The 24546-nt window shown below is 36.5% G+C and overlaps 3 protein-coding genes and 6 non-coding genes across 22 annotated transcripts; 2 read left to right on the top strand and 7 right to left on the bottom strand.

The window, feature by feature from the left end:
• The first annotated feature begins 1052 nt into the window (after positions 1-1052).
• LOC111789177 (factor of DNA methylation 1-like) lies at positions 1053-5210 on the top strand. The gene is made up of 7 exons (XM_023669839.1): positions 1053-1226; positions 1818-2709; positions 3036-3217; positions 3399-3488; positions 3559-3846; positions 3979-4194; positions 4698-5210. Exons 2-7 carry the CDS (start codon positions 1818-1820, stop codon positions 4926-4928), a joined length of 1899 nt encoding a protein of 632 aa, XP_023525607.1. The 5' UTR covers positions 1053-1226; the 3' UTR covers positions 4929-5210.
• A 1756-nt stretch (positions 5211-6966) lies between these two features.
• LOC111789178 (SKP1-interacting partner 15-like) lies at positions 6967-12835 on the top strand. Of its 14 annotated transcripts, none has more exons than XR_002814287.1 (5): positions 6967-8240; positions 9457-9566; positions 10361-10442; positions 10729-11925; positions 12401-12835. XR_002814287.1 is itself a non-coding variant. In XM_023669841.1 (2 exons), the coding sequence occupies exon 1, from the start codon at positions 7070-7072 to the stop codon at positions 8192-8194; it is 1125 nt and encodes a 374-aa protein (XP_023525609.1). In that variant the 5' UTR covers positions 6967-7069; the 3' UTR covers positions 8195-8240; positions 12401-12835. The 14 variants fall into 14 exon arrangements, 2 of the variants coding, with proteins under 2 accessions (XP_023525609.1, XP_023525610.1); XR_002814285.1 differs by lacking the exon at positions 9457-9566 and having other exon boundaries at positions 6968-8240; positions 10729-11687; positions 11840-11925; XR_002814284.1 differs by lacking the exon at positions 9457-9566 and adding an exon at positions 10545-10638 and having other exon boundaries at positions 6968-8240.
• A 1006-nt stretch (positions 12836-13841) lies between these two features.
• On the bottom strand, positions 13842-13922 carry TRNAL-AAG. The gene has a single exon. It is a non-coding gene; the product is annotated as a tRNA-Leu (tRNA).
• A 131-nt stretch (positions 13923-14053) lies between these two features.
• Positions 14054-14134, bottom strand: TRNAL-AAG. The gene has a single exon. It is a non-coding gene; the product is annotated as a tRNA-Leu (tRNA).
• A 955-nt stretch (positions 14135-15089) lies between these two features.
• On the bottom strand, positions 15090-15170 carry TRNAL-AAG. Its single transcript has one exon. It is a non-coding gene; the product is annotated as a tRNA-Leu (tRNA).
• A 131-nt stretch (positions 15171-15301) lies between these two features.
• On the bottom strand, positions 15302-15382 carry TRNAL-AAG. Its single transcript has one exon. It is a non-coding gene; the product is annotated as a tRNA-Leu (tRNA).
• A 227-nt stretch (positions 15383-15609) lies between these two features.
• On the bottom strand, positions 15610-15690 carry TRNAL-AAG. The gene has a single exon. It is a non-coding gene; the product is annotated as a tRNA-Leu (tRNA).
• Positions 15691-15821: 131 nt separating this feature from the next.
• Positions 15822-15902, bottom strand: TRNAL-AAG. Its single transcript has one exon. It is a non-coding gene; the product is annotated as a tRNA-Leu (tRNA).
• Positions 15903-16419: 517 nt separating this feature from the next.
• On the bottom strand, positions 16420-23458 carry LOC111789179 (uracil-DNA glycosylase, mitochondrial). The gene is made up of 5 exons (XM_023669843.1): positions 22687-23458; positions 22031-22061; positions 21100-21235; positions 17136-17219; positions 16420-16782 (listed from the first exon to the last, which is right to left on the bottom strand). Exons 1-5 carry the CDS (start codon positions 23323-23325, stop codon positions 16716-16718), a joined length of 957 nt encoding a protein of 318 aa, XP_023525611.1. The 5' UTR covers positions 23326-23458; the 3' UTR covers positions 16420-16715.
• Positions 23459-24546: the final 1088 nt, after the last annotated feature.

The raw sequence follows: 24546 nt of genomic DNA, 5'->3' as shown, positions 1-24546 counted from the left end.
CCACTCTTTTTCCTATTCAAAGATCAGCCCGACATTCTCCTACAACATGATCACATTACTTACTCTTCGCTTCTAAGAATGAACACAATCCCCAGAGATCAACATGAGTCCTTACTTACTCGTTGCTTCCAAGGGTGAAGACTATTCCCAAAGAGCAACATGAGTCCCATGTTGCTTATTCTCGCTTCTAAGAGTAAAGGCTATTCCCACAAACCAACATGAGTCTTTCCCAACATGTTTTGTCTTCACTCACATGTATTAGGACAATTCTCAAGAGGTTATCCAACATAGAATTGCTCAAAGCAAAGTACACTTCACTTTTGGAGGTTCTGTGCTTGAGCCATAAAAAAGGAAGATGGATCTTGTTGATATAGATAGTAACTTTCAATTCTTTTATACTTTTCTTTAGTCATTCTATTCGGATCACTCTAATTCAAATATAGTCTAGTCTTCATTTCATTCATGTACCCCTGCATGATGTCATATCTTATTTTTATTCTAGACAATTTCTAATAAACACAAGTTAATAACATCCATTTTGATTCGCGGGAAGTAAATGAGTCTTCAAATTCAAAGATCAAATAAACTGCAAAGTTGAAAATTCAAGGATCAAACTTGTAGTTACACATCATTTTAACAATTATCGGTATAAAATGATTAATTGTAATTATTGGTTTGCATATTTCTATATTTTTTTAAAAAAATTGTTGTAATCTAAATTATGTTAAATTTGCAATGGATTATGTTAATTTAAGTTTATATTTTTAAAACACTTAAGAATTAATTTTTTTAAATAATTAGATCGGTTACATAAACAACTCTTCACAATGATATGATATCGTCCACTTTGAGTGGGACTTTACTATCGGCTTTTGTACCAATCAAGATATTATTGGTTGAATATAAATCTATGATCATTTCCTAAATTAGCCGATGTAGAACCTTCATCCAACCAGATCCATTATTATTTTTTAATATTTAATTTAGAGGGGGAATATAAAGCGATGTTTATTCTACTACTCTAGACCACTTTAAAAAATAAATAAATAAATAAACCCGACATTTGTGTTCACCTTACTTTGCTCGTCACTATTCCGCGTCAAACCAGAGTTAATTAGCCTGTGACATTTTGCTCGTCTTTTCCACTCTCTCCGGTACCACCGCGAAGAACAAACAGCACTCCTCTCTCTTTCGCTTTCAAAAATCTTGTGTAATCAAGAGCAAAAGTAAGTCCTCCTTTGAAATTCATTCAATATTTGTTGTTGTTTTAACATTTTCTTTCCACCCAGTTTAGGGATTTTGTATGCATTATTACAAATTCTATTTCTCAATGTTGCTTCATTCTGTAACTCATTTTCGAGGCGATGTGAAGTATTTGAGTCCTTATGGTTGATTCCAGATGTTGATCCAGTCTTTTCCCCACTCCTTAGTTAAATCAACCTGCCAAAGGATTTCACTGTCGAAGTCCTTTTCTATATTCCTTTACTAGTCTCCATACAAGCTGCGAGGGGTTTTATATCGAAATTCAGCGCTTAAAGTTTCATGGGGTTCTTTTCTTTTCCTTGTTTTTTGGGTTCTTTTATTTGGGAGGACCTTTTATAATGTCATCAGTTGTTGGTCAACAAGCTTGTGTGTAGTAGTGGTTGGTTTCTGGTTGATTTCCTTAGCTTATTGTGCTATTACCAAGTTTTTGTTGTATATGTGTGACATTTATATGGATATTTCATGATAGATTGCTTTGGATTCTTGAATGTTCAATAGTTAATGATGTATCATTCTGCAGTTCTTGTTTAATTATTCTCAATGTAATTTTTTAGATGGACTACAGCAGTGAAGAAGAGTCAGATTTCAGTGACTCAGAGATAAATGATTATGCGGACAAACCATATGAACAGCTGAGGACTGGAAAACTAGTTGTGAAAACAGCAAATGGAATTCTTAGATGTCCGTTCTGTATGGGGAAGAAAAAACAGGACTACAAATATAAGGATTTACTCCAGCATGCTTCTGGAGTTAGTAAAGGCTCTAAGAACAGGAATGCTAGACAGAAGGCGAACCATCTTGCTTTAGCAAAATATCTAGAGAATGAACTAGCTTCTGAAGCGGACCAAATACGGCGTCCAACTCCACCAGCTCCTATCAGTCGAGATTCAGAAAAGGAGCTTTATGTATGGCCTTGGATGGGAGTCATAGTCAATATATCAGTAGGGGAGGACAGAAAGTCGGTCTCTGATTCAGGGTATTGGAGACAAAAGTTTGCTAAATATAGGCCTTTAGATGTTTATACTTTTTGGAATGAGAAGGAATCCCATGCTCAAGCTGTAGTTGAATTCAATAATGATTGGAATGGTTTTGTGAATGCAACGGACTTCGAAAAATTGTTTGAGACCAACAATCATAGTAAAAAGAATTGGAAAACCAAAACAAACTCCAGCTTGGAAATTTATGGTTGGTGTGCACGCGCAGACGATTATAACTCAAATGAGCCTATAGGCGAGTTTCTTCGGCAGAGAGGGAAATTGAGAACCGTCTCAGACATTGTGAACGAGGCAACTCAAAGTAGGAATACGGTTGTGGAGAATCTTACACATGAAATTGATTTGACTAATAAAAATCTGGATGAACTACAATACAAGTACAATGAGAAGACAATGTCTTTAAGTAGGATGCTTGAAGAGAAAGACCAGCTTCACCATGCTTTTGTTGAAGGTTGTTCTTTTTTGTTTGTGTGCAGTGGATATATGCATGAGTGTTTAGTTTCCTCATGTTCTACTATATTTTACTCAAGTGTACTATTATATTCACAACCAAACTATGCAAATGAAAATATGATCGAATGTTCAGTTACATAACTTCAAGTTCGTATTGAAATGGCTTCTAAACCTCCTCCCATAAAGATGATGATTGTATTTGTTTAGCATTTATGATTTCCCTAGGGCAAAGAGATTTGCAAAGAGGTCACCATGTGTCTATTTATGTTGCATAACTCTGATACTGTGCCATTTGATGTTTATGATTTGTCTTATTCGGTTCAGAAACCAGAAAGACACAGAGACTTGCACGAGATAATGTTCGAAGAATATTAGAAGAACAAGAAAAACTGCACCAAGAGTTGGAGACTAAGAAAAAGAAACTTGACTCCTGGAGTAAGCAATTGAACAAACGTGAAGCATTGACTGAACTTGAGAGACAAAAACACGATGAAGAGAAGAAAAAGGTGATATGAGGCCTCCTGGTTCACATCTTTACCCTGTTATTGTTCATGTTTCATACAATGTTCTCTCATGTTTAAGACGATCTGGGGCTTAGTAAGCATTAAGCTAATAGCTCGAACTTATGTATGTTTTACTATCAGAGATGTGGTTTACAATCATTTTTAATTTTTCTTGTTCTTCTAGAATGATATGAGGAACAATTCGCTCCAGTTGGCTTCTTTGGAACAGAGAAGAGCTGACGAAAATGTTTTACGCCTTGTTGAAGAGCAGAAGGTTCGTTCATTGTTAATTTCCGCATTATTTTCTCGTTAAAAAGCAATGATTCAATATTTTTTTCATCCAGAGAGAGAAAGAAGAAGCATTAAGCAAGATTCTGCAATTGGAAAAGCAGCTGGATGCCAAGCAGAAGCTGGAAATGGAAATTCAAGAACTGAAAGGGAAACTGCAAGTTATGAAGCATCTTGAGGATCAAGATGATGTAGGAGTACAACAGAAGATGAAAGAAATGGATGATGATTTGAATCAAAAGGTTGAGGATTTGAACGATTTACAGGAGCTATATCGAACACTTGTTGCCAAGGAGCGTGAAAGCAACGATGAATTACAAGACGCCCGCAAAGAATTAATAACTGTACGATCTTGTGCATCCCTTCTATTAATTATGATTCTCTCTCGATGCTCCAACTTATTCCTAATAGAAAAAAGAGATACAATCTAGACATCGTGTACTCTTTTCTCATTAACCAATGATTTTGCTGTGTAGGGGTTGCAAGATCAATCATCAAATGGCCGTCCTAATATTGGAATAAAGAGAATGGGAGATATTGATATTAAACCATTCCAAAACACTTGCAAACAGAAATTTTCTCCTGATGAGGCAATGGTGCAAGCCTCCACTTTATGTTCCTTGTGGCAGGATAGTTTGACTGATCCAAATTGGCATCCATTTAAAGTTGTTACTATTGATGGGGATTCCCAGGTACCTGAATATGTCTTTCTCATCATCCTTTTTGTACATTTAAATTGTTTGAGGAAATATGGGTCAAAACTGGTCATAGGAGCTTGTAAACCTTTGGGAAATTGTATTGAAAGAATAACTTGAGGTTGGGATTACCTCCCTTCTCGAGCGTATTCAAGACGAAACCACCATACTTTCGCATACTTCGCTTAATGCACGAATGCACGATTCCACTAAAGTGGGCTTTCAAGGTTTCTGCCTGCAAGCATCCGTTTTTTTTAAATGGATGTTTTCTTCTATCCATCTATAGCTATTTTATTGTGAATCTTGCCTTTACCTGGGTACTTGTCATGAAAACATGCCAAATAGACTTGGACATTATCCACATGGTACAAAAACAAACANTTTTTTTTTTTTTTTTTTTTTTTTTTTTTTTTTTTTTTTTTTTTTTTTTTTTTTTTTTTTTTTTTTTTTCTGGATTGACTGGTTGAAAATTATATTATGAACTATATGATGCATGGCAGGAGAATATTGATGAAGACGATGAGAAACTGAAAGGTCTGAAGCAGGAATGGGGCGACGAGATATACAACGCTGTCGTTACTGCTCTGAAAGAGATGAATGAATATAATCCAAGTGGTCGTTACTCCGTACCCGAACTATGGAACTTTAAGGAAGGAAGGAAAGCTACTCTGAAGGAGGTGGTCAGCTATATTGTTAAGAGTATCAAGTCACTGAAGCGAAAGAGAACATGAGAGGAAGGTCCCTGAAGCAAAAGAGAATGCGTGAGGAAGGTGTTATCTCATCTTTTTTACTGTTAAACCCAATTTTTTAAAAATTTCCTCACATAATCTTTTGTTTGGGTTAATTTTTAAGTACTTCGGCTAATCTCATTAACTATGGGATCGAAAAGGTCGAGACGTTCGTTTGGTTAAGGTTTTATCAATGTGCTAGACATTCATGTAGCGCCTTGGATATGGTTATGTGCTGATTGTTATTGAGTTTATAAATTTATATAACTGCATGACATTCACTTTTGTTTGTAGTATTTAGTCCAGAGGTAAGGACTTCATGCCAGGTGATCCAGTAAGAAAATCTAAAGAAAAAAAGAACAAGAAAATCGGTATCTCATATCATCATCATGTGAATTATCGACCTCTACTCTTGACATCTTATATGTCTTGTGAATTATCGATTTGGATGTTCTTCGACTCGTGAAATCTAATAGCTCTATTACCATTTCAGCGGTTCATCGACAAAATTCATGACATATATATTAGGGGCTAAATAGAAATGATATGGTATACGAAGTGGTTTGTGAAACTCCATTAAGATATGCAAACCCGAATAAAAAATGTCACGCTTCCCAAGTACGTGGCACCTCAGACTCTTGAATTTAGTCATGTTCTTAGTATGCATGGAAATATGATATAAAAAACATGTCGTAGAAATTTGAGCATGAAATGGGCTGGTTTGATGTATGTAAGAGCACGTTAAACGTTATGGTACACTGTTATCGAGAAAATAAACTGTTGAGTTTTGATTTGAACGAAACTAAAAGTGTCTTTAGCATGATACAAAACACGTTATAGGAAAGTTATATTAAGATTTGAGCATGGGATGAGCTGAGAATTATACATGTTATGTTATGATGTTCACTTAAAGAGTACAAACTAAACTATGAACTAATTTGGATATGAGATTAAGACTATGTATCCATGTTAGGTCGTCATGCTATGTCTTTAGTTTATGTGTATAATTTTAGCTGTTATATGGGAACAATTAAGAGTGCACCAACTAGCCCTTAATTGTGAACCTAATGCGATTGTCAAGAGTTCAAATAGCTATAGAGCTGACTTATGAATTTATGAACGGTAATTTGTGAGGACTACTACTAGTAAGTTTGTCAGTTAGCTTTCATATAGTGAGTCTGTCACGAGCAACAGGGGGTTCACAGTTGTACCTTGGAGTTGGTTGTCCTTCAGACTTATGATTATTGTTCATTCATGTGAGTTTATATGGGGACGATTAGAGGTTCGCCAACTAGCTCCTAATTGTAAACCTGACTCGATTGTTAGGGGTCGAATAACTAAAAGACTGGTATACGATATTTCACGACATATGATTTATGCTCTGTGGAAATTATTAGAAAGTTTGCCCGTAGTTGTCCTTTATTGAACCTGTTAGGAACGACAAAGGTCTACAATTGTATTTAAAGTTGATTGAGCCTTAGCATGCATGAACCCTACGAGACTAATACCAAGGTTGTACCTCAGAACATAGAGCTATGATGATGATGATGATGATAATAGAGTAGCAGAAAACGACTAACTAGGAGACTTAAAAAACTTTAGAAAAATTCAAGGCTTACGAAGAATGAGTAAACTTAGGATGTAGCGTACGAATGAACGAGAATAAGATATTGAATGAATGAACTAAGATCCATACAACTTAGTAATGAATTATGAGCTATTAATAATATAAATTTTTTAGATGAGACATGATGGAGCGGTCGGTAGAGACACACATGAACTAGGACTATTCCTGGAGTTTTGGGTTAGATCCGTGTCTTGTACCTGTTTGATATTATGAACTACCTATGTCGTGTTGGGTCATTGAATTGTTGGTTAAATTTAACTATAAATGCATGCGTTTAAAGAAAAGTTTTAAATTAAAGGTTATTTTGAAATGCGAGTCGTTACAATTTATTAAAAACTTAAATATTATATTGTATAATTTTGTATTTTATTTATTTATTTTTTAATTGAAAAAACCAGCTCATCACTTTCTAGCTCTATTTCTCCCCGTTGGATAACAGCCCACAATCCCCCATTTTCAATCCCTTCCCAAGTCTCCTTCCTCCTCCTCCTCCTCCTCCGCCTCCGCCCATCGCCGGATGGAAGCTTCTCCGATATACTGTCTTCCCAATGACACTTTCCATCAGATCTTCCTATCCCTCCCTCTCCGTCAAATTATGATCTGCCGTTGCGTCTGCAAGCAGTTCGACCAAATTATCTCATCCCCTTTCTTCATTGACCTCATCTCCATCCGTCCCCCTCTTCACCTCATCGCCCTTCGGCCGCCGCACCACCACCACCACCACCACCACAGTCACGAGCGCCTCTCTGCCGCCGCCGCCAATTCTTGTCTCCACGTCTATGACCCTGATCAGAATCAGTGGCTTCGTTTCTCCCTCGATTTTTTGCCCTTTCGATTCCCTCACCCTGTCGCGTCCTCTCTCGGTCTTGTATATCTCTGGGGCGACTCGCCGGAGTCTCCTGAGTCGAATAAGTCGCTTGTAGTTTGTAACCCTTTGACTCGCCAGTTCCGGGTCTTGCCGCAGCTCGGCTCGGCCTGGTCTCGACATGGGTCGGTTTTGGTTGACTCTGCTAATAGAGTAATGGTTTTGACGGAGCTTGCGGCTCTTTATTTCTCTGGGTCGAATCAGTGGAGTAAATTCTCTTCTAACCTGCCTTCGAAACCTCGAAGCCCTGTGTTGGTTTCTAACTCGGTTTATGCTCTTTGTGATGTGGGTTCTCCGTGGAGAAGCCAATGGAAGTTGTTTGCTTGTACTATTACTGATCTCAAGAGCTCCCAGAATTGGGGTCGGCTTGAAAGGCACGAATGGGGGGATGTTTTTGACATTTTGAAACGGCCTCGTTTGGTCCGAGGGACGGGGAACCAAATCTTGATGGTGGGTGGGCTCAAATCGTCGTTTTCGTTGACTGCTTCGTGCTCGACGATTCTGATTTTAAGGTTGGATTTGGATACATTGGAGTGGGATGAGGCGGGTCGTATGCCTGTTCAGATGTTTCAGTGCTTTCAAGGGTCAAGTAAGTTTAAGGTTTTTGGTGGTGGTGATCGGATTTGCTTTTCGGCGAAGAGAATGGGGATGATGGCATTGTGGGATCGTTGTTCTGGAAAAGCAGAGTGGCGGTGGATATGTGGGGTGCCTGGATATAGCGATGGGCTTTACAGAGGATTCGTGTTCGAGGCAAGGTTCACGGCCCTGCTGTCTTAAGTTGCCTGCCTAGACGTGGTTTGCTTGCTAAGTAAAAGTAGTGTCGGTAAGTTTGCAAACAAATTATTTATCTGCCAATCTTTACGATGAATTTGATGACCCTAGCTGTAAATTGCTGCGTTTGTTGGGTTTTGGTCAGCATCTTGCAACGTGCAAATGGCAACTGCCGTAAAATTTTATGGAACCTTGTAAACTAAGATTTATGAATCCTTCCCTTGTAGATAACAGTTATTAGGACAGTTATGGCATGGTGCTTAGCCTTAGAAAGTATGAATGGTAAACTTATCCCTTATTTGCTTGTGCGCCGAAAAGAAATTTCGTTAAACTTGAGACAGAAAGCTTCATGCTGGTTCTATTTTCCTATCCTAATACATCCCGATAGATGTATGTCCGTGTGATTTATATTGTTGGTAACTACACAATGTTGTCCTTCGTTGATTAGTGAAGGAGCAAAAGTTAATCACTTCCATCCTCTTAATGAGAACAGTAGGGGTAAGGAGGGACACAAATACAGACACAACACCCGACAGATACACTGATATGAATTTCTAAAATAGGGGTAAGCGCACACACACTTGGGCACTATTATTTATTTGTTTATTTTTTATGTATACAAATGTGTATATGTTGACATGTGGTTGAAGCAACCGTCTTTTAGCATTCATTTGGAGGGCTGGGGGGAGTAGGATGGCTTTAGTATGTTTTCATGCTCAAGCATAAAGCTTTAAAGGATCTTCTTAAGTTTTGCAAATAAGGAAGTGTTCGACCATGTCATCAGTAATTAGCCATGCTGATTGAAAAAGACAAGGATATCAATGTTACGTAAGAGAGCTGGGAATTATAAATGATCATTGTGAAAAATATGCAAGGCCCTCTTGTTGGAACTTTTGGATATCATGACTAAGGAGGATATCTTTTGGTCCTAAAGATTAGATACTTGTGGGTCAAGGTCAGAGATGAATGCTCTTTTTTGTTTTTGGTTATTTTTGGGATGAGAAACAATATCATTGATGGGAGAAAAATCCTGATTCGAAGGAGATACCAAAGACTTCTTCATTGGGACAAAATAGATGCAAAAGTATAAGACTTACAAAAGAAAGATCATTTTATTCCAAGAAATATCAAAGCATGTTATGCCATCCTAAAGATGGTCGAAATGCCTCTCCTCTCTTCAATAGGTTCTTTGGTTCATTCAATCCAAGTGACCCAAAAGAAAGCTTTCATAAAGTTGACCTAAAGGTGCTTCTTCTTCATCTTGAAAGGGTGACCTAATAGAGTGGATCCAAAGAGGTGATGGGCTTGTTGTGGGTGAGGTGTCGACCAATCAAAGATGTGCATAAGGTCCTTACAAAAAGAAAAGGCGAAAGAACAAGTATGTAAGATCCCTCGTTACTAAGATCATTTTAAGCATTTGTACTTGTCTAGTTAGAGATGGATAAACTGCGCTATAATTTTCCTCTCCATCTATTTTTTTGTATGTTATAAGACAAAGATGAACGATTTAGATTCAAACGCAAGGGCCATTTTGATCTCCTTGTTCACCATTCATAGAAGTATTTTAGAGAGAGAATTTATGAGATGACTAAGGAGTTCCTTCTCCATCCTCCCTTTTATGAGAGGGAAAGAGTTTTTGAGACATGTTGGGGTGTGTGTTGTTTTGTGGGGCTAGTGGAATAGGAATAATTGGGTATGGAGAGAGCTTGAGAGGTCTGGGCCTATATTAAGTTCAACGTCATTTTGTAGACTTTGGTGACAACCATTTGGTAACTATCCATTAGGTCTTGTTGTACTTGATTGGAGACCCCTTTTTTAGTTTGTCACCTTCTCCTTTTTTGTGGCTCTTTTTTTTCATGCCATGTGTCACGGTCATGCTTGTTTAGGACGTGTTTCTCATGGTCGTGTGCTTGTTCCAACCCCTTTTTACCATGCTTTCATGGTTTGTTTTTCATTTTAGCATAGTTGTTTACTTCCCTTGTATTTTTTGTTGGTGTATGACGCCTCGCCTCATAATGCACTATGTGGGGTACGATTATTTGTCAATCCTTCCTACCAAGAGTTATATGCAGTGAATGTTGTTATTATCCTTAATTGTTTGGCTTGCTAGCTTACAACAAACATTTTCCAACACCTTTTCTCTAACATCGTTTTCTTAACTCATTTTCCTAGAAAAGGGGTGGAGGTTGTGAGATAGGCCCTTTGTACCATCGACAATCCAAAATTCGAGTTGGCTGACTTCTCAAGAGCGAAAGTAAGTGTTGTGCTTTGTAAGTCTTGAAGAAGTGCAATGGTGACAACATGCTTTTGTATTCTTTCATTTTTTTTTATTTTTTTTTTCTCAATGGAAGTTTAGTTATTCATCAAAAAGGAAGAAAAAAGAATTTATGGAGTAGGATGTCTTCGATGGAATCACTAGTCTTCAAATACCACAGCTCCCGACCCTCATGGTTCCTCTTCTAAATTCTTGAAAAGTTTGCACAACACCTACATGTTTGAGAGCATGACGATGTTCTGTATTTTTACTTTTATTTTTGCAGAAAGACATCTCTAATGCCATTATCAACGAGGGGTTCTCTCTTTTTCCCCCAAAAGTGGATACCAAAAATGTAAAGATTACACTACTAACTAGTGGTCCCTGTAAAACCGTGACTATAAGGTGATTGTTGAGAGGATGAAGGCAATTTTGCCCCAAGTGACTATCGAACTTGTAATGCTTTTGTAAGAGATCAACAAATGATATACTCCACTGAAATGGCCGATAAAGCTGTTGAGGATTGGAAAAGAAGGAAAAAGCTAAGGAGTTATTATAAAAATTGACCTCGAGAAAGCTTACAACCTTGTTGATGGAGAATAGTTGAATGGTGTTAGGAAAGCATGAGGACACATTTTCTTTATATGTATAAATTTGGGTTTATGTTGGCATGTGGTTGATGCATTCCTCTTTTTGAACGGGTGGTGGGAGGGTCTCCATTAGGATTGCCTTATAATGCTTTCGTACTTGAGTGTAAAGATTTGAAGGATCATCTTGGGGTTTGGACCAAGGAAGTGTTTGACCATGTCCATTGAAAAGCCGCGGTGACTTAAAAATCAAGGAAGGGTATTGATGTCATGGAAGAGAGCTGGGAATCACAAATGACCATTGTGATGCATGCAAGGCCCTTTGGTTGGAACTTTTGGATATCACGAACAAGGTATCTATTGGTCCCCAAAGATTAGACACTGAGCAAGGATTACACGAAAGATCATAAAACTAAAAGCTTAATATGGTTCAAGCGTCTGCTGGGGAGTTGTCTTGGTTTCAACTGATTTCAAACTCACAAGTAGATGTAGATAGTAAAGAAGGGGGGATGTTCTTGCTGTAAAGGATGTTGAGGTTGATTTTTCCTTTGATTTTAAGCTCCCTAAATTTGGTGAAGGGTTTCTTGATGGGAAGTGACAAATCACTCTCAATCATCTCAAGCTTGTGAATGACATCTTGATTTTCAGCTAAGAAGAGGTAGAGAAGTTCGGAAGTGATTCAGAGCTAAAATCAATTGGGAGAAGACAACTATCAATGGCATAGAGATAGATCCTAATTCCGTTCTATTCATTGTGAATGACATCTTGCTTTCTATTAAGCATTCACTAATTCCGTTCTATTCATTGTAGCTTTCTTATCGAACCCACTGCTAGAAGGCAACGCAAAGATTGTTTGTTTGTTGGCAAGTTAAGGACTCGAGCACTCCCAACTTGAGGTAATGAATTCCACAATTTCTCAATGAAAAAATAGATGATTGAGGCTTTCTTCTACTTGAGCTTATGATGATTGGGCAAAGGGCACCTTGTTTGGAGTCTTCCAGCCAAGTTTAAGATTTCCATTAAGGCTAACTGGATCATGATATCAACTTTTCTGGGACCTCTTAGCTTTTCACAAAGCTCTTTGACAGATAAGGACTGCTTGCCAATTTGCCACAACTAACCTATTCCTCATCCCTAACATTTCTTACTGTAAAAACGAAAGATTTTGAATTCATCAGAAGAATTTTACTTTTCAAATTGTTGAATGATTTGTGTCTTCTTTTGCTGTTCTTGGATGTCAGTGCTAGAATACAAAATATAAAAGTTGAAGCTGGCTTCTGAATTACCTATGCATTGCCTACATCATTATATTCATTAGTTAAAATAGATAGGATTGAAGGATTTGTTTTGAAGTTATTTTGCCGGTGACAGTGACTGCGTGAAGCTGGATTGTGGTGAGCTGCCCTTCAAATATATTGCAGGATCGGAGAACAGATTCCTGCTTGGGGAATAGATTCTAGCATGGCTCGGCTTGACTTGACTCGACTCGAATTATATGGTTTGCAATGGAAGTTTTTAGCCAGCCCAGAGGCTTCTGAGAGTCGACGAGGGAGAATTTCTAAGCTATTTGAGTGTGCCTCCTGTATCTGCTTCTTTCAGACAAATATAAAATGAAAGCTTTGGTGAGAGGTTTAACCCCATAGATTAATTGGTATTTATTGGTATTTATTGGTATTTATTGGCATTTATTGGCATTGGCTTTAGTTGTTGTATACATGTAGATATGCCACGGAAGTTACTGAACTTTCATATACATCTATTACCAAATGATATGCAAGGAATTGAATTTGATGGCGCTTGATGTTAGATCACAATCTTCTGTAATCTTATACATTTTTTATTCTTGGTTAGAGTCGGAGCTTTAATTGAGAGAATATGAATGTTCTTTTTCATTAAGCTTAACATGACAAACGAGCCATGATAGTGGCGTTGAGACTCGACTTGGGAGTTCTCATGCCTAAAACACATGTGCCTTTGTGTTTTCGTTTGTTGTGTCTCGGTGTTACTCAATTCTGTTTATGTACTTTATGCATTAGGGTACAATGTCAAGACACGTCTAGCATCTTGACTGCCTTATTTTTATAATTTTTTTTTTTTTTTTTTCCTTAATTTAGTCTCCAATGGCCAAAACCTACGAATTAACTCTAAATTAAGAGTGTGTTTTTTATTTTATATTTTTATTTGAATGAATTTAAACCCTTTTGTACTTAAGAAATGGGATCCGAAAAATGTATTGTTGAATTGGGAATGTTTTATCAAATTTGATGTGTTTTCTATTTAAAGTATCTGAATTTTCTTCCTATTATCCCTTATTTTAAAAATAAAAAACTTTATGAGTCTTCCAAATTGGGTGTCAAAATGTTATAGCATGTGATTTGAAGCATTAAAAAGTAGACAACACATAATTTTGGTGTGAAGTTGGGGTGACAGAACATAACCTAATGTGAAAATTTACACTGTTTCAAGAGTTAGAAGAAGCTGATGGATGCGAAAAATATTTTGAAGTTGAAGTTGGTGGAAATTGGAAGGGGATTGGGAGAACATTACCGGAGATTGAAGAAGAACTTCAGGTTGAAACAAAGAAGGATTGTGAAGTTGAAGTTGGTGGAAATTGGAAGGGGATTGGGAGAACATTACCGGAGATTGAAGAAGAACTTCAGGTTGAAACAAAGAAGGATTGTGTAAGACCCGACACATACGGTTATGGTGAGATCAACAGCGGAAGCCGCCATTGATGGGAAAGCTTGGAGGATTTTGACCGGGCCACGGAATAGGGGTAGGCAACGAATACGAAAAAATAAAAAAACAAACTTGTTGAGAGTGGGATTTGAACCCACGCCCTTTCGGACCAGAACCTTAATCTGGCGCCTTAGACCAACTCGGCCATCTCAACTTCGTCAAGGCAACTCCCTCTCTAGGGCATCTACGTAAAGCTTTCTAAGGTCAATATGGTACCTCCAAGATATCAACTATATCATCTCATGCAATATCTTATTGGTTTAGAGAGTCAAAAGAAAACAATAATGTTGAGAGTGGGATTTGAACCCACGCCCTTTCGGACCAGAACCTTAATCTGGCGCCTTAGACCAACTCGGCCATCTCAACGTTTTTATACTTTGAACCATAAAAATAAAATAAAAAACAAAATAGTCAAATCCTTTTGGATTATAATAATTTTATTCTCAAAATATTTGTTTTTAAGAAAATTTCAAACCTAACATTTTAACATATTTCAATTATATATTTTTTTGTTGAAGGTTAAAATTGACTAACATTAACTTAAAGATGATGGACAAATTTGAAATTAAAAATAATAATAACTACGTTCATCTTTTAAAACACTTTAGGCTAATTTTCACTAATTCCTTTCAGTTTTTTTTTTTTTTTTCTGTATTTTTAATTCCTAGTTTGTTCCCCAATTCTGAGAATTGCTCTNTTTAACCTTAATTTAGTCTCCAATGGCCAAAACCTACGAATTAACTCTAAATTAAGAGTGTGTTTTTTATTTTATATTTTTATTTGAATGAATTTAAACCCTTTTGTACTTAAGAAATGGGATCCGAAAAATGTATTGTTGAATTGGGAATGTTTTATCAAATTTGATGTGTTTTCTATTTAAAGTATCTGAATTTTCTTCCTATTATCCCTTATTTTAAAAATAAAAAACTTTATGAGTCTTCCAAATTGGGTGTCAAAATGTTATAGCATGTGATTTGAAGCATTAAAAAGTAGACAACACATAATTTTGGTGTGAAGTTGGGGTGACAGAACATAACCTAATGTGAAAATTTACACTGTTTCAAGAGTTAGAAGAAGCTGATGGATGCGAAAAATATTTTGAAGTTGAAGTTGGTGGAAATTGGAAGGGGATTGGGAGAACATTACCGGAGATTGAAGAAGAACTTCAGGTTGAAACAAAGAAGGATTGTGTAAGACCCGACACATACGGTTATGGTGAGATCAACAGCGGAAGCCGCCATTGATGGGAAAGCTTGGAGGATTTTGACCGGGCCACGGAATAGGGGTAGGCAACGAATACGAAAAAATAAAAAAACAAACTTGTTGAGAGTGGGATTTGAACCCACGCCCTTTCGGACCAGAACCTTAATCTGGCGCCTTAGACCAACTCGGCCATCTCAACTTCGTCAAGGCAACTCCCTCTCTAGGGCATCTACGTAAAGCTTTCTAAGGTCAATATGGTACCTCCAAGATATCAACTATATCATCTCATGCAATATCTTATTGGTTTAGAGAGTCAAAAGAAAACAATAATGTTGAGAGTGGGATTTGAACCCACGCCCTTTCGGACCAGAACCTTAATCTGGCGCCTTAGACCAACTCGGCCATCTCAACAATTGTGAAGTTGAAGTTGGTGGAAATTGGAAGGGGATTGGGAGAACATTACCGGAGATTGAAGAAGAACTTCAGGTTGAAACAAAGAAGGATTGTGTAAGACCCGACACATACGGTTATGGTGAGATCAACAGCGGAAGCCGCCATTGATGGGAAAGCTTGGAGGATTTTGACCGGGCCACGGAATAGGGGTAGGCAACGAATACGAAAAAATAAAAAAACAAACTTGTTGAGAGTGGGATTTGAACCCACGCCCTTTCGGACCAGAACCTTAATCTGGCGCCTTAGACCAACTCGGCCATCTCAACTTCGTCAAGGCAACTCCCTCTCTAGGGCATCTACGTAAAGCTTTCTAAGGTCAATATGGTACCTCCAAGATATCAACTATATCATCTCATGCAATATCTTATTGGTTTAGAGAGTCAAAAGAAAACAATAATGTTGAGAGTGGGATTTGAACCCACGCCCTTTCGGACCAGAACCTTAATCTGGCGCCTTAGACCAACTCGGCCATCTCAACGTTTTTATACTTTGAACCATAAAAATAAAATAAAAAACAAAATAGTCAAATCCTTTTGGATTATAATAATTTTATTCTCAAAATATTTGTTTTTAAGAAAATTTCAAACCTAACATTTTAACATATTTCAATTATATATTTTTTTGTTGAAGGTTAAAATTGACTAACATTAACTTAAAGATGATGGACAAATTTGAAATTAAAAATAATAATAACTACGTTCATCTTTTANTTGGAGATATATTTTAATAATTAGTTAGAATATATGTGAGATTTTTAGGGAGTTGTTAGTATAGATTTGATTAACCGTACATTTTATTTATTTACAATATTTAGTTAGTTATATATTTTTTTTCTAGAGAAAACTCTCTAAAAAGTAATGCTACGACATAATCGTAGAAATATCATCTATTTTAATTATTGAAGGACCTAATTTCTCCTTTAAACTTATATTAACTTACTAAGTATTATACAATTCATTTGAACATTCATCGATAACAAGTCTAAAGGCACAAGGGGGCTAAAAGAAAATCTTTTAAACAATAGAGTTGAAAGAACACCCAAACATTTGCTACCAAGACACATTTAGCCCAACTTTCTTCTAATTTTACCCTAATTCATAAAGAAGGGTTTTGCTGCTTTGGGATCAAATCTAACTACAAGTATAAACACTATAATACAAAAATGGGAAAGGATGGGCATCTCATCATTTAAACAATGATGAATCAACAAGTGAAAATTCCACAAAAATCGTCAATCCAGCAGACTGTGGAGCCACAAAATTAACTGCAATGGTTCAAGCAAGTATTTTGATCAGAGTTGCCAATCTATGGCGCCAATACCCAGTTCCTTGAGAAGCATGTTTGTTCGAGAAAAATGCCTGTAGAAAATCAACAATGGGCAGTAAACAATCTTGATGAGAAAACATTCCAAGGGAAATGAAAAGGCATCCATCAACTTTGCCTCATATTAGTGAATCACTTGAAGCATTTTCTCTCTTATCCATAAACATCTATGTTCCTTAAGTGTTTTCAAGTCTTTGAGAGAGAAAAAAGGCAGAGAACCAAGTGTTCTGTATATACACAAAATACCAAGTGGCATATAGCAAATGTTGTTATTGTAAGAACCATATTGAAGGGAAATGATGAAGTACAAAGGTGTGAGCAAATTCCAATTAATATTTGAACTGGAAAGTTTAAAAAATTTATAATGGAATTAAACAATGGAACTAACCTGCAACCAAAGAAGCCTCTGTTGGCCGACAAACCAGAAGGATGCGCGGCTTTGAGAATGTGATGTTTTTTCTCATCAATTAACCTGTTCATACATCAGATTCTATGTGAAGTAGGACGCTATTGCCAAGAAAGAAGAGGAATTAAACCCCTCTGATGATGCTCTTGTAAGTTAATTATCAAGACAATAGAACCTAAGCTGTTCTAGGCTAGATAAAGTAAATGAAAATTGCACTATGCTGATTTTAAAGCTCAGCAAAACCATGTTTTCTCAAATAGTTTCCTGTTCATCACAGGAAAAGTTCCTATACTTGTAAGCTTAGAGCCAGCATAGCAAGACATGTACCAAATGACGACTAAAGTAAAGTATTTACCACACATCCCCTAAAATGTGGGTGTGGCGTTTATATTTGCATGGGATATGTGAGTTATTAATATGAAATGCAATTGAGCAATATAAGGAATATTACCAGTGGCATATACATAGTAACTTAATAAGTTCGTCAAAGTTGAGTGGTTAGCCTCTCAAATTAATTTTCCTTTCTAATTTGGTAGTAGCTTTCATTAATTTCTACCATAACAATCCAATCAAATTGGTATTAAAGCAATTCAAACTTGAGGATTCAGAGTCTAGGAGAATATGCTGACATTGCAGAACATTTTAGAAGAAATGATGAGTAAACTTGCAGCACTTAGATAGAAGAAAAATTATCAGATGAGAACAGCACTCCAGGCTGTGGAATAGGGGCGATGGTTGTGGGAAATAATCCAAATTCAAGAGGGTGAAAGTCATATTAGAGAGGTAAAACACACACAGAGACACGCATGCCTGAAGGTCTTAGAGTTCACGGAGGAAAGCAAGAACCTATGTGCTGCTGAACAAAGAAAAAGATGCACACGAGTCTTACTCTGGCCAATGAACCCAAGAGTCTTACTCCCGCTAATGAACCAACGAAACCACAAATCAGCTAAAAACAAACACTCCTAATAGCATGCAGGAATTACAAAGTTTTATTACTCCTGACCCTACTGTTCTTATGATGCACAGAATTTGTGATTAGGTCCCATCCAAGGCCAAACAAGAGAAATCCATTCCTTTAGTTGAGAGAACACTAAAGTTAAAGTTCTATTTCAAAATAATATTCAAGAGTTTCCTCACAATCCTAAAAGGTGGCTACTTATAGGCTTGCAATACAATTAACACAAACGAGTTAAATGCAAAATACTAATTTAAAACTAATTAGTCTAAAGTTAACTTAACAACTAAAGTAATATTAACCAAGTTATATTGAGTAACTAACATCACCCAACGTAGAAAAAGGACCTATCCTCAAGTTTGAGGTAACAAAAATGAAAACTCTCCTCTGCTCTTTTGAGTGTGGTAAACTCCAATTGAAAAATCTTGGTGCAAATTTTTTCTGGATTGAGATTGGAATTAAATAATACTCCATGAAAATCTCACGAAAATGAAGTGGAAATTAGGCTTCCAGTGACCAACTAATGGGCTCAATGCTATAGTCAATATGGTCTCACGTAAGTTTAGGATTAACAAAAATACGAAGCACGTTCTGTTTTCACATTTCTTTGCATCAGCGCCACAATGTCTCCACTTTCTTTCTTTCCTTTTTTTTCTGCGTTGCAATGTGCCCCTCAGATGACATTGTGGCGCCGTAAACGTTCCTTTCCGACAAACCAGCATCCTCCTATGAAGATGCAATGTTCAAAATAAACCCATTGAAAAAGCTGTAGCAGCAAAATCTTCCCCCTCCAACAATGCCACAACATCTAGCATCTTATGTCCTTGTCTGACAACATCAAGCTCTGACAAATTGGTCACCTCTGATGAACCAACAGCCACTAACTAAATTGTAGCACTCAACAATTCCATGGCGATCAAAACAAATCTCTCTTACAAAGCCCAACAACAAAGGTTATTTCCTCTAACAATGTTGCAACATGTAGCATCGTATGTTCTTGTCCGACATCAAGTCACCTTCATTTTCCTCTTCTTTTTTGACTTCCTCTTTTAATCCTTGTCCTTTCTGACTTCCTCATCATCTTCCTTGTGTTTTTCGATGTCTTTATCTTTAGCTTTGATTATTATAACAGCATCGTCTTCTTCAACTTCTTTAATAATGTAATCGACTTCTACATCACTATCATTTGCTTTGTCTCTGCCCTTGTAGTTAGTTAGGCTGATTTGGAGGGAATTCTTTAATGGTACACAAGAGCATCTAATCTTTGCAAAGTTGTCGAAGTTGACTATGAAATTAGTTGAGAAAGTGTGGCGTTTCTTGTTTTTTGTTTGCTGAAACATTGGTTTGGATGGTTCGGAATGTTTGGATGTGGTATGATGATAGTGGATTGATGAATATGGAAGTGATGAAGATAAATATGGTGGTGGTAAATACCCAGACGACGAAACAAATTCTAGGAGTCAACTGTTGATGTTGCCATCTTCGACCACTGTATATAGTTTTGTACCTTTCCAAGAACCTCCAAGGGCTCTCGTATCAATTGATGTAATGGATTTGAGATTAGGCTGATGTGAGAGTACTAGGAAGGGTATATATTGAGAATATTAGTAGCGTATTAGTAAGGGGTATAGTGGTAATTATCCAGGGGATCTTGGTTAAGAGCAAAGGGAGTTGAGGTTTTAAAAGGGGATCAATTTGAGTGGGATTATCCATTGTAGGACATTGGAAGAGAGATAGCCCTAAAAGCTATTGTTACATTGCGACTTATTTGAATATTGCAATATATTACTATCTTGTGTTATCTTTGAGTTTCTGTGTATTTTCAGTGTTTGGGTACCTAACAGCTAAACATGGCCAAACAAAGAAAATTCACTCAAAAGTTGAGAGAACACTCTTTAAGAACAAAGTTCTATAGGTACCTAACAGCTAAATTATGGCCAAGCAAGGAAAATTCATCCTAAAAGTTGAGAGAACACTCTCTAAAAACAAAGTTCTATTTTCTTCTTAAAAAAGTCATGTTTCAAATAATATTCAAAAGTTTTTTTATAATCCTAAACAGTGGATATTTATATCCTTACAATAAAATTAACAAGCAACGAATCAAATCTAAAATATTAATCAAATACTAGTTAATCTAAAAGTTAACAGCTAGTGCTATAGTGCTTTATGAACTTCTCTTGGAGTTCACTATACACACGCTATCGACCAAGCAGGCCAAAAACACATGTTCAACCTTCATTACTTAGTCTCACTCCTACAATGTTTCTAGAAGGATATTTTAGGAGAATTTTTAGAAGATTTTTGAACTTGTATTCCTTTTAAGGTTTCTAGAATAGGTTGGTTATTCTAAATAAAATTATATTACTTAGAGAATCTAGGTTGGTTTTTGGACTCCTTGGCTATATAAACCCAAGTGGTCCTCTTGTTTCAACAGATTGAAGTTGAAGACTTGTGTTTAGGATCGCATGTTTTGAGGCATTCAAGCTTGGTTGGTCACCAAACTTCTGGAGTGTTTTAGCCTTGAGATAGGAACTAGTGCGCTTAACTCTTGGCCTTTAACCAAGGTAAATCCATTCAAACCTTCGCCGCTGATCCAACTTGATGCATAGGTGTTAAAACTTGTGTCCGGCGAACTCCAAGGCAAGTTCATAGAGTACCATGTCAACTAGACTAATATTAACTAAATTATAGTAATTATCTAATATTTCATCCTACATCACTTCATCTATTAAAATACATCAAGTCTTCAACTGAAAGTTCTTGGTTTTTATTTCCTGTTCCCAATTAAATTTGTAATGCCAGATTCTGATCAATAGATGAAATTTACATAGAAGAAAAAACTTTAACCTCAAGGTCACTGATTTTCTTTTTTCAACAAGAAAAATTAAAAGGTCGTTGTTTATATTTTAACCATGATTCGATTATTACTTTGGTCCTTTCCAGAGTCATGCACTCCCTGCTAGAACTAATATCATACAATAGAAGTACCTCAATTTCGCTTGAGCAGAGTTCCCCCAAAGGAGAAAGACAACTCCTTCCTTCTTTTGTGATATTGTTTGGATGACAGCATCGGTGAATTGTTCCCATCCTTTTTTAGCATGAGAGTTGGCTTGATGCTTTCGAACTAAACAGGAAAACCCAAAGTATTTATCAATAAGTAAATGCAGGAAAGCATGTATAGTTACTAAAAGCAAAATAATGTAAAACTCTTATTAATGTATGGGAACAAACAAGAAACTACATCCTTTAAAGTGTTGATTCTAGCAGTGGATTCCTTCTGAGTGTCTATCGACGTCTTGTGTTTTCGGTTCTTTTTGGTTTGATTATCAATCTTCAAAAGGGCGCTTTGGCCTCGTCTTTGAGTCTGATGTTATTGGCTTTTTATAATGGATGTTTTGAGGGGCTGGAGTGTTTGTTAACTTGTTCCCCAAGGGCTTCCATTGCAGCAATGTTAGGTTGTTACTTTATAAAGCCTGTTGTCGAAGATCACCCATTTGGAGGCCTTTTGCTGTTTTTTCTCCCAGGATAAGGTGGCAGTTTATGAGCAAACTTGGAAAGATTATAATTTTTCTTTAGTTGTAGCTAATCTCGGCTTGAACAGTTAGCTGCTGGAAATGGCTATATATTAGCGCAGTTGCTCTTTGTGACGGTTTGGTGATGTTTGATGAGTTTTTGGTTTGATGTCATAGATGTTGCCGATGGCATTAAAGTTAGCTAGTATCTTTTAAGCTGGTAGCTATTGAAAAATTTTTTAGATGGTCAAAAGCAAAACTCATCAATGAAATATTTGTTTAAAAACAATCACAAAGAACATAACAAGGCGTTATACATATTACCTCAACTTCACTTTACTGATTTTAGAAATGGAAGTACATTGATAAAGAAGGTATGGAACTTAAGGTGAAAAGAAGATTATTACCTGTGAGAACAGCATTAAGCAACAAGACTCCCTACAATGTATATAAAAATCATTTTAGACAACATAATAGTGAAAAAGACACTAGATAGAACTCTGACTACATTCTTACACAATAATTTTTTCAGATCACAATAACTACTCATGCATTTTTCCACGCAGAAAAGTTCTCCCGAATTGATCAACTTATCCTTTGAAGCCAAACAAGCCCAGATTCATACGAGTAATGTCATGAAAAACTTCATTTAGAATCCTTTGCCAATATGAATTACTAATTGTATGATCCAATCTCTCAACTTAGAGAAGTCACCTAATTACAACCCAAATTTCCAACTTGAATTAATGACTTTAAAAAATATATATTTTGAAACCAGCATAGCTTATTAGTTATCTTTGTGTTCTTAATTCAAGAAAAGGCACCCGATTTCAGAAAATATTTTTTCATTCCCTTAGCAGTCACCAAAATCCGAACCTTGTGATGAACCATATCTATTATATAATCCATCTACCCCAAACCTATATTTACATATCTTTCATCTAATGAAAAATAAGCAAGATCTTTATGGGTAGCATTTCTGTAGCCCCAACACATTAGAAGTAGCTACATCTAAGTATGCATTTCTAAGTATTTAGAATAAAGAGATGAGAGACAACAGCACCTGAACAGCCCATTTCTCGAGATTTCCGTGGGATGGAATGGAACAACCAAGATCTTCCCTCAGTTCCTTGAATATGTTGAGAAGACTTGATGGGATTTTAACTCCTTCAGGAACAGAAAAAGAAAGACCCATAGCTTGACCAGGCCCATGATAAGGATCTTGACCGAGAATAACAACTTTCACCCTATCGAAAGGGGTAGAATTCAGAGCATTAAAGATCAAAGAGGGAGGAGGATAAACAGGGACACCGCTGCTGCAAATCTCCGTCTCTACGAACTTGCAGAGGTTAAGAGCATAGGGCTTCTCAAACTCTCCGGGAAGGGCTTCGAACCATGTCTCGTCCACCAAAAGCTCCTCCAACTTCACACATCCATTCTCCCATTTGGAAACCCTATCTGAGGAAATTTTGAGATTGCGCTTCGATCTGGCCAACCATTTGTTGGTTTCCATGCGGGATTTCTGAGAGGAAGAGATGTCCATCGAAGAGGAAGCCAATGTGAGCTCTGAATCGCATTTGTCGTCCGTGGTTGCAAGGGTTTTCAGCGTCTGTGAGGTTTTTAAGCGTTTGGAAAGCGCTGGCTGGAAGATGTCGATTAGGGTTCTGGTTTTGGATTTAAGTGAAGGCGAGAAGGAAGCCATTTTGGGTCTGGTTGCTCCGGTAGAGTGGAGGTGGAGCAGGCTTTAATGGCGGGAACCAACAGAGAATCCGCTAAAAGCTTTCCACTCTCCCCGCTTGTTTGAAATTTGATCGTAGCCTATGGGATATGCGTCACTCCAATTAAAAGAAATTATGTAATATTAAAAGAATAAAGAATAATATAAAAATAAAAAACTTCCAACTATTTTAATAATACTTTTAAATTTTAAAAATAAACTTAAACTAAGAAAAATTAGAATTAAAAATCCACAAAACAATTTCTTGTCACCTTTGGTACGCTTTCCTTTAAAATAAATGATAGATTACAAATATAAATGTTGGACTTATATTACGTTTAATTAAAAATGTTGATATGTATCACATAATTGCATAAACCCAAAAATAAATATGAAATTTTATAATACACATCATTTATTCTACTCCCACAACTATTTAGTTCTCAATCTTTTATTTCTATTAAACAGGTTTACATGACCCGAGAATTCAATCAACTTTTAATCAAACAGACTAGCCAAAAATAGAGCTAGGTACAACAAAACCTTACTATACCTTTAAGATTAGCCCAAGAGTAAAATATTTGACTTCTATACCCATGCTAGTGATGCTAACAAATTATGATATTTGTTAAGTATGGATTCCGATTATTTATAGTTTAGTGTTATACATATTAAAGTTATATTTGGTAAATGACATATAGAGTAAAGGGTTGAAAAGTTGAAAATAGCTGTGTGTATAGCAAGGAGCTATATTGGTAAAGTTATATATAGTAGATAGTTTATATGGTACGTGGTTATATCTGGTAAAGCTATATACAGTAAGCTAAACCATATATATATATATATATATACCAGTGTTTTGAAAATATTTTCTGTATTCGTACATACGTGAAGTCATTTATACAAATCTTTTAGCCAATATTCTCCTTGCATTTTCTCTATTCTATTCTTTGTGTTCATCTAGATCGAGTGTGTGTTGTTGTGCGATCCTAACAATTGGTATCAGAGCAAGGCGAAATTCACCACGATCTGTGAAGATGGAAAGCTTAAAGATTGGAATTGAGAAGTTCGATGAATCTGATTTCGGTTTCTGGAAGATGCAGATTGAAGATTATATGTATCAGAAATATCTTCACGAACCCTTGTTGGGGGTGAAGCCGGATACCATGACCACGGAACAGTGGAAGCTCAAGGATCGACAGGCCT

Source organism: Cucurbita pepo, chromosome LG02 (assembly GCF_002806865.2).
Source record: "Cucurbita pepo subsp. pepo cultivar mu-cu-16 chromosome LG02, ASM280686v2, whole genome shotgun sequence".
NCBI lineage: Eukaryota > Viridiplantae > Streptophyta > Magnoliopsida > Cucurbitales > Cucurbitaceae > Cucurbita > Cucurbita pepo.
This window is presented reverse-complemented; position numbering and strand designations above follow the sequence as displayed.

Bases quoted from the DNA above. Each gene is read 5' to 3' on its own strand.
- LOC111789177 (XM_023669839.1), top strand. From the start codon at position 1,818: ATGGACTACAGCAGTGAAGAAGAGTCAGATTTCAGTGACTCAGAGATA. The intron at 3,489-3,558 runs GTTCGTTCATTG...TTTTTCATCCAG, and splicing joins GCCTTGTTGAAGAGCAGAAG to AGAGAGAAAGAAGAAGCATT. The intron at 4,195-4,697 runs GTACCTGAATAT...GATGCATGGCAG, and splicing joins CTATTGATGGGGATTCCCAG to GAGAATATTGATGAAGACGA.
- LOC111789178 (XM_023669841.1), top strand. From the start codon at position 7,070: ATGGAAGCTTCTCCGATATACTGTCTTCCCAATGACACTTTCCATCAG.
- LOC111789179 (XM_023669843.1), bottom strand. From the start codon at position 23,325: ATGGCTTCCTTCTCGCCTTCACTTAAATCCAAAACCAGAACCCTAATC. The intron at 22,062-22,686 runs GTGCTGTTGTCT...TATACATTGTAG, and splicing joins TCGAGAAATGGGCTGTTCAG to GGAGTCTTGTTGCTTAATGC. The intron at 16,783-17,135 runs GTTAGTTCCATT...GATTTTCTACAG, and splicing joins AGAGGCTTCTTTGGTTGCAG to GCATTTTTCTCGAACAAACA.